The following is a 12,250-nucleotide window of genomic DNA, read 5'->3' as shown; positions in this document are numbered from 1 at the left end:
TCCTCACATTTCCCTGTTTTGGAGAAGAGGTGCTATTGGAGTCAACAAACCAATTTTCTCTCCCCTTAACGTCCAGTTCCCCCCTTTTATGTAAGTAGCTTTAACGTTGTTTAAATCATACATTTACTACACCGTGAGTGTCAAATCCAGTACATTTTGTATCAGCTTGTTTAATGTGGCATCAGACTGGTTTTGACAGGCTAAACTTTTTTTTTTTTTTTTTCCCCCAGTTCATTATTGCAGAAGCCCGGAGCTTGTATGCAAACATGCTTCAGGTGAGAGGCGGGGGCAACCCCGTACAGGTTGCCGGTCTTTTACAGAGCTAACAACATCTGACAGTTAAATAAAAACACCCACGTAACGGTTTCAAAACCGTGGGTTCCTAGATCGGGACGGCTCTTACTGATGCTGATTGTGCTGATTTTTGTCCATGTGTGGAATGTTCAAAATTTGAAGATAATTACATGATCGGGCTCACATTCCTACTGTTCCTGCCCAAACAAGCTAGAGAAGTGCTAGATATATACTTTTTAAATTTCTTTCAAAGGCCTTTCTTAAAAAAAAAAAAAAAAACTGTTCCTGAATATTCATGTCCATTTTCTAAAATAAGTGGTTATGCTAATGTATTAAATTGGATGGAGGTGTCTCACCTTTTGATCTTAAATCTTTAAGTTAATGGTTTATTTTGGTTTAGATTTATACGTTTCTAAGGACTGACAATAATATTTTTCAGACTAAACATTAAGCTTGACCAAAACAGCATCAGAACAAAATGAGCAAGCCATACCAGGAATGAATGAAATAGGAAATGTTTCTTTAATCTCAAATTTGTGTCGTTTTTATGTACAAAGAGAATTATGCCGTGAAATGAAAAAACTAATATAATTGTAGGCTTTACATGGTCATTCATCCTAATAAACCAGCCAAAACAGTTGTTGGTTGAGAGCACAGAAACTTTTTAAAATTCCAATTTAATTGTGTATTCATTAACATTCATAGCACAAAAACAACAAATAAAACAAATCCTAAAACGCATAAAATAATAGTAATAACAAGCTTTGTGCAGGTCAAAAAACAGCATAAGGAAAACTCATTCAATATTTCTGCAATAAGTCAATTAAGAGTGTAACAGAATAAAAGAGAGTTTATATCATTGTTGCCAATTTCATTGTATGCAACATGGTTTATTTTCTCGTGTTGACACCCACTTCTCATCCCACAAAACCAAAACAAACGTCTTCACATAAAATATCATTCCATTAGAGCCGCTGAACACCTGCAGCCATTTAATATTGAATTTTCCTGCAGCAAGGTGATGTGTAATACAAAGATTAATGTCAGCGGCCATTTAAATTCAATCACAAATGCATTAAATTGATGTTATTTTTCTGCCTTGCTGCAGGCCTGCAATTCAGATTTAATGTGCTGGGAGTCGCCTGGAGGTGAGATATGCAAACAGGCAGCCAGGGGGTCGCCAGTTTAATTTTTCGGCTGGGGAATTACAGAACAAGCGCTGCTCTTTGCTTCCTCAACATGAGGCCATCAGCTTGCCTTTTAGCAAGGCACTATCCCCAGCTGCTCGACTGTACGAGGTGAAAGGGTGAATGGAATGGATGAAAGTTTTTTGAATTTCATGCAGAGTTTGGAAGAAGAAAAGCAAACGTGTGACCAAACAAAGCCAAGGTAAAAGGATGGGAAATGGATTTCTTGCAAAGAATGAACTTTGATCAATGAATGAAAACACTCTCCTGCAAGCGGACATGTCACCTATACTTAAACATGAATCATCAACCCCTCACATACTTTCATCTCACATGGAGATTTAGCCGTCTGTGAGCATAAAAACAGTGACGACTCCGGATTGTTGATAACGTTTAGTGTTTTTTTTTGTCACCTGAGCCCGACCCAAACCTGAACTATTAAGTAAAGACTTGGTTGAGAGCCAACTGTCAAGCTCCACTGCATCTGACATGTCATGTTATTTTTCCTCGAGACTTGAGGCACATTAGCATACCATTCCGGGTTTAACTTTGCACGCGATTCAGATACCCGCTGTAACCTCCACAAATTGTTTGCGTTCAGTCAAATACTGAACATCACAGTAAACAACATCTTGTAATAATTATATGTAGTTGACCAATTATAAAATTGCACAAAGAATAATGAAGTTGAATTATTTGACCAGAAGTAGATTCATAAGTAGAAATTGGTTTGGCAAGTGTTACTGAAACTGTCAGGTTGTTCAAAAGTCTGGGAACCTTCACTGAAAAAAAACTGTGTCCATTGGGACAGGCATGTGAAAACATACCAGTCTCTCACACAGCCCAGAGCCAAACCATTTACTCCTCTGTAGCTGATGAATAAATTCTGATTTCTATCCGTTTTACTTTATTTTTAAAAACATCAACAGAAAAGCATTGGTGTATATTTTTAAGTTTTAAATACAGGTGAAAAATGATAGAGGAGTCAATAGGGGAAAAATTCAGGTAAAATTTGAATTCTAATAATGGCATTTGCAAGGACCACATGTTGAAGTTTAAGTTTAAGCTGAAGTTCAAATTTTAAGTTTATATTTACTATAACTTGAACTTGTCTGAAAAAAAGATTCACTTGGTTGTTGGTGCAAAAAATTACACACGTTTTTTTTTTCCCCCAGAGGTTCTATACATAATGGTTGTGCTTAATCAGCAGCTTCTCATTTTTCTCACAACTTTCTATAGTGCAGTCATTAACCTGTCAGAGCAAGGCATGATGGGACAAAAAAGCAAATCGCAGCAGTTCTCCAACAAGATTGTTAAGCTGCTTTTTTATTTTTGGGGATAACAAAAACAGAACAGTTGCATAAGATCATGACTTGAGAAACACACACACACACACACACACGCTCCATCTCCTTCTTGGCTTGTCGTGGCGGCTGTATTTTTGAAAACACTTCGGGCTGAATGGCTGCAGTGGCTGCCTCAAGAAGATGTTGACATTTTTGTAGCAATCAACCATCAAGCCTAGAGCAGCTGCATTCATGACCAACCCTGTCATCTCTCAACACTGCTGCTCTTATCTCATTATCTCATTCAACCCTCAACTTTCTCCCTTTTCCTAGGTCTGTTCCCGTTCCCCCTCCTCCCGCTGTATGTTCCCCCCCTCCTTTAGTACAGACAAAGATGAGGCCCAATTTGTTTTCAATGACTAAAACCCTGTGGGGTGAGAGCCTTGTGAATAATATGTGGACTTTTATTAGAAGCATTCGTCAAGCAAGAGCACATGAGATGTCTCCAGATTAAACTGAAACATTAAAAATGAATAACTGGCTCAAAGTAACTAACTCAAAACGTGTGTCTATATTTGTGTGATGTTTTCCAGTAATGAAAATTTCCCTCACTTGCATCATTATTCACCTGTACAACCTTTCCGCCCTGCAGAGACTTAAAGTTGGACAACATATTATTGGATGCGGAGGGTCACTGTAAACTGGCAGACTTTGGGATGTGCAAGGAGGGAATCCTCAACGGACTCACCACCACCACCTTCTGTGGGACACCAGATTACATCGCACCTGAGGTGACCCCAAAAACACACAAATTAAATGTTTACGTCTTTTTCACACATGCAGACTCCAAATAGCAATCTCCCTCTTGCGCCTCACGAGTATGAAGCTTGCGGGTGTGTTAAGGTGTAAGCATTTCATATATTCAGCTCACACTTATTTTCTCCCATTACCACTATACTGGCACACAACAAAGTAGTTAATTACTCAAGCAGTGTGTTTCTATGCATCAAGTTCTTACAGATTGTAAAATTTGTATCATATGGAATTGGGAAATTGTTTACCATGGCAATTGGCTTCTTTCACGTTTTTTGAAGTGCTTTCACATAGGTGTGATGAAGCAAACAGGTCAACTGCAAACAGCTGTACTTCAGTTTCCCGAAGGCAACAAAACAAGCGCGACTGGTTGTCACCCGACTGTCACTCCCATACGTCAGAGGAAATCCGCATTAAGCTGAATTTTCTCAGCTTCTCCATATTACACTGCCGACAGTATTTTGACTTTATGTGAAGATTCCATTCACAATTTGCATAGCAACATGTCGCACAAAGATGAGTTTGCATGTGTGAACGGGGGTTACCCGCATATACACAGGCTACACATACAATATTCATAAGGACAATGTCAATGTGACTGTTTGCAGATGATATTCTGCTGTATCTTTTATTTAAATTCTTCAAAGATGGCTGCTGGTCCCAAATTTTAGCCTGTTTTTGGTAGGTTTTGGATGTCAAATTACATTTGTATGTTACATTTGACAAAACATACCTAAATTCAGTCAGCTAGCTCAAATCAAGTCCCCTCATCATGTGCTGCCTAAAATCATCAGGTAACACTACCCTGATTTTTCGGAAAACACGTCTCATTTGTAAGGGTAACAGCAGCTGTGAAACTTTCTACCTCTCCAACTCTGGACTGCAATATCAGATTTTACACAAGTTCTACAAACTTACTTTCATATAAAGGCTTTTTTTTCACTCTCTTTCTATATGTGTTTAGATCCTTCAAGAGCTGGATTATGGCCCATCAGTGGACTGGTGGGCTCTGGGGGTGCTGATGTATGAGATGATGGCAGGCCAACCGCCTTTTGAAGCTGATAATGAAGACGACCTGTTTGAGTCGATCCTCCATGATGATGTCCTTTACCCTGTCTGGCTCAGCAAGGAGGCTGTGTCCATCCTCAAGGCGGTAATTTAGACAGCTCATACTGCTCTTAAGGCTTTTACACAGCCAGTTTTGTCTGAATTAAGGAACTATTCTTTACAAAATTTGATAATATGAACGCTTCTTAGTCCACTCAGTTTAAAATTAAGAGTCCATTTGAACCCGATGGTCCGATATAGGTTACAGTTTAACTGTGGTACACTTTGTGGGCAGCCAGAAAAAAATTCACACTCCCGCAAGACAAAAATTGTAAGGATTAGTAAGGAACAGACTTTCAAACTGGTCTTGCTAGCGAGACTTTTAGCTCAAATTACTGCAAATAAGACTTCCACATCCAACCTTTGAAAAACTAACGCTTTAAATATACCCAGATTCTTGGAACCTTTTACTTAAGTATCTCGAGTGCCAAATCCTTTTTTTATTGCCTCTATAGTACATCATACTTTTCACTATCCCACATTACTGGCACTGTGAGACATGTTTTTTCGATCATTTTTCTTTCCTTCCTTGTGTTTTTTTAAAAACTGTAGTTTATATGAACACTGAAGTTCTGTTTTCGCACATTATGAATAATTCAAATGAGATCCAGCTCTAATGGACTAATGGGCTGGTACAGATTCAAAATAAGGATCTAATGGACATCCTGTTCATGTCTTTCCATTTTGGTATCAGTCCATTTGATTCTCTGTTTTGTCTCTTGTTCTCTCTTAGTTTTGTGTTTGTGTCTTTCTCACTGTCACATGCGAGAGAGGATGTAGCTTTTTTCTTAGTGTCACATGTTGATCTGTGTATCCTGTTCCTCTGCTGGAAGAACATTGGATAATTCCCTCTGTGTGATTCCATGACTTTCTATGTGTATTATTGTGTGTATATGTGTGTAATGCCACTTGTCCATTTGTTTATTTGCTCATCCAGTTTTTCCATCACAAGCATTGCGTTTACCTTGGCTGTTGGTACGGTTTCACTGCAAAGCCTTGTGGGAAACTGTGTGTGTTTATCTTGGACAATGTCTTGGACTCTGACCAGTATTGACCAGCATTCTGGGCTCTGATTGGACGTGTCATCCAACTGAATGGCATCAAGTCACATGATAAACTCTCTCAGCTCAGTCTGACTGCTGAGCATCTTGATCACCAGTCATCCAGTTTTTAAGTATTTTCAGATCATCCTGAAGAAATTAAAAGCGAAGGAGGTATTTTATAGTGGCTCCATTGTTTCTATATAGCAAGACATTTTTGGAACTAGTTTATATAATGTCAATGGGCATATATCAAGATCTTTCTGAGATCCAGAATTTCCTTTTTTTTTACATCATGTAAAGTCTTTGTGTTAAGTACACTATAAAAAGGGAAAGTATGATTTTTTTTTTAATCTTTTTTTTTTGCGTTTGTTTATTAGCAAATAGCAATGTACAAACACATTGAGCTTCTAATTTTTTTGCCTAGACCGCAACAGCACGGCCAGTCTTAAAAACACAAATGTCCCTGACCGACTGACTCACTGACTGAGTGCTGAAGTTACACCACTGGTGGGCTGGCCGAGTGTTGGGTTTTCCCCATTGGCCATTGCTCTTTCAAAGTGAATTGAGGCAAACCGTTTCTAATACGTCATCAGGGAGGCTTTTACAGGCAGTTTTGCCAATTTGCGCCTTTGTTGGTAGTTTTACCGACGTTTCACACCCGTTTACCGACAAATCTAGCAACTTTTTGGATAAAACTGAGCTACTTTCCTTAGAAGAGAGTCGCCAGTATTGCCCTGTGAGCGCGAGGTCGGGCTTTCCCTCTGAATGCACACCTTCAAATCAATTCTTCTTTGTCTCTTCTCTTCTTTCTCTCTGCTTCTCCATCTCTGTTCATGACTCTCACTTCTCAGTTCATGACTAAGTGTCCTAACAAGCGTCTGGGCTGTGTGGTGGCTCAGGGTTTGGAGGAGGCCATTAAGCTCCATCCATTCTTCAGAGAGATCGACTGGACGCTGCTGGAGCAGAGGAAGATCAGACCACCGTTCAAACCACGCATTGTGAGTGATGAACGTTCATACGGTTTTTGTTGGGCTCATACTAAACTGATTACTAAAAATTTTGACCTTACTTAACCAAGACTGTGGAAACCTTCTCTCTTTTTATTTGTCTTCCAGAAAACCAAAAGGGACGTGAATAACTTTGACCAGGACTTTACACGCGAAGATCCCGTCCTGACGCCGGTGGAGGACAGCATCATCAAGCAGATCAACCAAGATGAGTTCAAAGGATTCTCCTACTTTGGAGACGAGACTGTGGCCTAGATGCACACACTGACACACATACACCTACTTCAGACGTACACATCACCACCGCACCACACCTAAAAAATCTTAAAGCAAAGACACAGTATTTAAAGAAACATGGCCTCTGGAGTGAGACCTCCTGAACTTTTCCAGATTATGACCTCTCCAGGAATTATACTAGACCACCTGTATCTCTCATTATGGTTTCTGTGCTCTTGTTGTTTGTCCATTTGTGCATATCCCATCAAACTGTATGCTCAAGCAGCATGTAAGTGCAGTTCAAATACTGTAAGAGATGCCCCTAAGCTCCTTTATTTGGTCTGGATGTAATTCTGATCCAGGCAACGTGGCAAACAAAACCAAACGCTGTGTTTTCAGAGGGGTGTTTTGAAATAAGTTACATGGGCAAGATCATGGGCTGTTAGTGTATGTTTGTGTGAGAGAAAGGTAATGTGTGTACACGAGCGCATGCATGCGTAGTAGCATACCTCTAGAAAGAGTAACTTTTATTTCTGTACATGGTGTGCTGTATCCTGTGTCTATCTGTGTTTTAAAGAATGTTTTTTCTTCCCTAAACATGTATGTGAATGGAAAAAAAAAATCATTGAAATAATGATTGTATTTAAAGGAAAAAAAAAAGGTCTTGAAAAGTAATTTACTCATTATGAAAAGAGATGTTATAAGGAGATGCAAGAAATCAAAGACTTTTCTGATGAAATCATGATAAAATTCGAATTTTAGTCTCAATTTTTGTCAGTGCTTTATTTTAAATTTAAGTAAAAACTGGCAAATTATATGTTTACTTAAGAAGATGCACCACAAAAGCGACACTTTGACATTTTGAATTTTTCCTTAGTTTTATCTCAGCAGTTATTTTCTTATTGTAGAGAGAAGGTTGCGCTGTTTTTGCATCTCTCTCCATATTTTAGCTTGTTTGAACATCAGTGTTCCCGTTCTCCATTTAAACTGAATGGTAACATTAGCCGCCAGCTAACAAACCTACAGTAGCTTACCACTGGCTGTGTCCTTTGTTTTACTGAGGTATGCCTACAGTGTTAACGAGCAGTTTTCACACAGCCTGATACTGGGCATTCAGATACTGTTCCAGTGAAGCCAAATAATGAGATGAAACCCAAAATGTCAAGGGAGCCCTCTAAAAAGACGGTTTATTTTTGTTCTAGAGCTTGTTACTGAAGTTCTCACTGGACCTTCTGGAGCAAAATCCTTCCAGGTCAACTCCTTAAATCCCTTCATGACCACTTGATCCTTGAAATGCTTTGTGTGTGTCTGTGTGTGTACAGTAACGGTGTACTGGGCCTACAGTCTCTAACATGACAAACCAAACTGCCGTGATTCCACGCTGAAGCTGTGGATCATGCACAGAGTTGAAATTGTTAGTACATGTGACTGAATGTGGGATAACTGAATGTACTTGCTCTGCGGTGTGTGTTTGCATGTGCGTGTGTGTGTGTGTGTGTGTGTGTGTGTGTGTGTGTAGACATACGTGGAGAGCCCTCTTTGTCATTGTCATTATGTTTTACTTTTATTTTGAAGTCTATCTGTTTTCGTCATTGTTGTGCTGTTTTTACGGGACCGTCTAGTTCTTGCTGACGTGTTATAAATCTTTAGATTTCCTGTTGCTGCAGCGAGACTCGCCTGATCAGAAACTCTGACCATTGTACTTCAGATACTCCTCCACCTCTCTGTACAACCTGGACATGGAGGTAAAACAAGCTTTAAATAAGCAAAAAGGCCTCGAAGGTAACTTCAGAGGTGTCCCTCCATGTTGCAGGTCAGGTTTATGACTCCATTGTGAACCAAACGTCTTCAAGAGAAGTCCATGTGCAATACTCTGAAAGAGTTTTTGTTTTGTTTGTTTGTTTTTTTTAGTTATTTTCTATTTTCATCCTCTCCTTCTTCCTTTGTTTTGTTTTTCCCTTCCTCTTTCTCTCTCTCTCCAGCCTCATCCACAGACGTGATCAGGTACAAAGTCGACAACAGTATGTTTCATTTTAGGCCACACACACACACACACAGTCAACATTTCAGTCAGTCAGAGCCAGCCTGTTTCCTAAGTTCCTCTGAGATATACATTCACATGCAGTTGTCATGCATTAGCGAGTACGTTTTACCAATTATAATGTTGACAGGAACATTTAGAGCGAGGCACTGTCAGCAGAGTGACAGTTACAAGACACATCTTGCATTGCTCCGGTGCAGAAGTCTGGAATATGAATATTGAATATGAAGAGCAGGTGGAAAAAAAAAACGTATTTATTCTTTTCTAGTCTTTTTCTAGTCATTTTTTATTGTTCTCTTAGAGATAACATCACAAATCAATTCAATTCCATCCAGTTCATTAAAAAATGGATGGTAATGGCTATTAAATGGATGGTAGCACCTACGTATATTACTCATTGGACGTTTCCTGGAAATAAATATATAATGTGGTACTGATTATATACAAAAAAGACTAAAAAACTGTGTTCCTCTGGTACACTTTCAGTTAATGTCAATAAATAGTTAGTGTAACTTGAAGAATGTGCAGCTGTTCTTTTATGGAAAATGTTTTTCTCACTATAATTAGTACCAAATTACAAGGTTTGTTCTCCCTAGGAAATTACAAGGAACGTACTAGCCCAGAAAAATAGTTATCCCAAACAGGGAGAAAAAAATACTCTCAGAAAGAGAATAGAGAGGAAAGGAAAAGGAGAAGAGAGCATCAGTAAGTGAGCACAAAATCTGGGTCTTCTCAGCGGCATCTCAGCTGCTCCTCTTTCTGCCGGCGTCGGACTTTCAGATCAGCTCGACTGTGCCGCTCCGCCACTGGTTGGACCGAATCCGAACTGTCCTGCACTCACAGAATACGGCTCAAAGTCAGTCCCGAGCACTGATTGTGTGTTGAGCGGCTGCGACGCCAATTCGGACATTTCGTTAGTAGACGGTCAAGTCTGGTCCTGAGCATACGGCGGTCAGGGTTGTTGATGTGAGCATCAAAACCTTCTAAATTGACCGTGACGGACATTTTTTCACGTCCTTAAACAAGTGATTTTAGTTGGCCGACCGGAAACAAACATACTGTGGCTGTCACGCAGAGATTGCAGGAATAACCAGTGGTTGTTTTTCTCTTTCTTTTGGTTGCACAGTTCTCCAGTCTGAATGTTATGGGTGACATGTTAAAGGAAAACACGATGGCGCAAAGATTTTTCACAGCAAAAAGCGCTCCCCCAGTGTTAAACGGTTACATATGAGTGTTCCTTGTGAGAGTCGTGGTTGATTTTTATTCCTTCCCTAACGATATCGGCATGTATGTCAGAGGCAGGGGCGCCGACACACAGACACTTCCAGAGGACGCTTCTGGCGCGTTGCTCGTCTCGTCGTCACTCGTGAGCCCCAATGAGTCGCCGTGTGACCTGCCGGGCAGCCGAAAAATAGTACAAACGGGCAGCGCTGTACATGTAGCAGCAGAAACATATCGCACGTTGTAGCAGCAGCAGCAGCAGCGGGAGTAGGAGATGTGTTCGATACACTAGCACTTAATCACTAAGCACTCCCACAACGATACGGAGGGCGGTGCGGTTTGAAGAGTTCTGCCGCCAGCAAACTTCCACGACAACTGTCCGTCTTCTCTCCTCTCTCAGCGTGTCCCCCCGTTGCATCTTTGCTTGGTCTTAATTTTGAGAATGTCAGACTGTTTGTCCCACTACGACCCAAAAAGGATGTTTTTCTCCCAGAAGTCCTCCATGCTAAATGCCGAATGCTATTTCCGCATTTTTCCACTGACAGTCCCTCCAGTTCGGTGTGTCGCTGCAGAGAGAGAGAGAGGAAATACACTCCGTGTAGGAAGCTCACCTTTGTTGTCTTTCACACCTGCGATGAACGGAGTCGGAGTTAGACTCAACGCCCAATGGCACGTGGTTGATTTCAAACAGTGGAGACAGTATTATGATTTTACTTACAGTATCAAACATTCATCTTCCTTGGGTCATATGCAGAATGTTACTGTATGTACATGTGTTTTGTTGTTTGGTTGTTTTTTTTGCAGTCCCTGTATTTGTGAAGCTTTGTCTGTACATTTTGTCACCCGACCTGTGGTTTTGTTCCTTTATGAATTCTTTCCATGCCTTACATGTGTTTATGTTATGGTAGGATTTTTTTTTTTTTTTCTTTTGCGCTGCGTGCCAAATGTACTGTATTTTAAAAGGATGTGAAGGTGTATTTTAATTTTTGAAATGAATTAAATATCATGATGTCAGAAAGAAACTCCTGTTCGTTTCATTTCTATTTCGGTTTTTACATCCGAATCCCGCGTTTAATCCTCATCCTAGTGACTTTCAAAGAAACCAGATGCACCGTGTCCTGTGATTTCAGTGAAAATGATCATAAAATTTTGCAACAATTAAACTTTCCCATTCAATGTTATGGTTTTGTCCGTTAAACGTTCGGGTTTAGAGTCGAACACTTCAGCAATCTCTCAGTAATCTCTCAAATGCTCGAGACGCCGCCACGGGAAGGCAGAGTTGAATGCCAGAGGCAGTCACCTGTCTCTCAGTTTCTGAAAAATGTGGTGAGACCTGCTCCTAAACAGATTGTCGGGGGGGAAGCCGAATGCTCTGAGAAAGTCCACGACGGCAGTGACGCAGGCGAAGTTGCCTTCCGGCTCTTCGCCCTTTTTCTTCCCGATCAGTCAAGGCATCCCGGATATTTAAATACGGCTCTTCCTCAGCCGGCGCCGCAGGGACTGACGCTGTCAGTCACGTTTCAAACATTCGCATTCAGCGGGCGACAGTCAGTAAGACTCCCAGTACGTTTTAGTTCAAATAAAGATGTGACGCAGAAGCGACGCTCACATCTATTCTGTCGTGAACTCCTAACGTTTGTGTTTCAATTTGCTTCCTTTGGAAAGAAAGAGAGAAACTGAGTCTACAGGCAGCAGACGGGGGGGCTTTTTTCATCTCACCACTTCATTGAGTTATCAGGAGACTATTGGGGGTTGAGGTAGGAGCAGGAAATGCCTCTGTGTGTAGTTCCAGAGGGCGTGGACAAACAGTCGGACACGACCAGGTAAAGCGCATGACCTTTGACCCGGCGCCGTAGCTGCGACTCCCCTCGCCCGTCGACACATCCGCAGCGGCAAGGTCTCCGTCCCCCTCCTCTGCTGGCTCTGCTAAGCAGCGACTAACCGACTAGTCAGTCGGTTAGTCGAGCGGCAACGATTGTGATGATCAGACGAGCAATCGTAACTGTTGCTTCCGGCTTCTCAAACATGAGGATGC

General features: G+C 40.9%; 1 protein-coding gene across 2 annotated transcripts in view; it reads left to right on the top strand.

Moving 5' to 3' along the window:
* Nucleotides 1–11,172, top strand: part of LOC120796188 (protein kinase C epsilon type-like) — a 73,416-nt gene extending 62,244 nt beyond the window's left edge. For both annotated transcript variants that reach the window (XM_040138666.1, XM_040138667.1), the window contains exons 12-15: nucleotides 3,420–3,558; nucleotides 4,545–4,733; nucleotides 6,582–6,728; nucleotides 6,846–11,172. In XM_040138666.1, coding sequence (XP_039994600.1) covers nucleotides 3,420–3,558; nucleotides 4,545–4,733; nucleotides 6,582–6,728; nucleotides 6,846–6,992 — 622 coding nt within the window. In that variant the 3' untranslated portion in view covers nucleotides 6,993–11,172. The remainder of the gene's footprint in view (nucleotides 1–3,419; nucleotides 3,559–4,544; nucleotides 4,734–6,581; nucleotides 6,729–6,845) is intronic.
* The last annotated feature ends 1,078 nt before the right edge of the window (nucleotides 11,173–12,250 follow it).

The sequence above is a fragment of the Xiphias gladius genome, chromosome 11, assembly GCF_016859285.1.
Source record: "Xiphias gladius isolate SHS-SW01 ecotype Sanya breed wild chromosome 11, ASM1685928v1, whole genome shotgun sequence".
In the NCBI taxonomy this organism is placed as follows: domain Eukaryota; kingdom Metazoa; phylum Chordata; class Actinopteri; order Istiophoriformes; family Xiphiidae; genus Xiphias; species Xiphias gladius.
The sequence above is the reverse complement of the archived record's forward strand: the minus strand, read 5'-3'. Positions and strand labels throughout refer to the sequence as shown.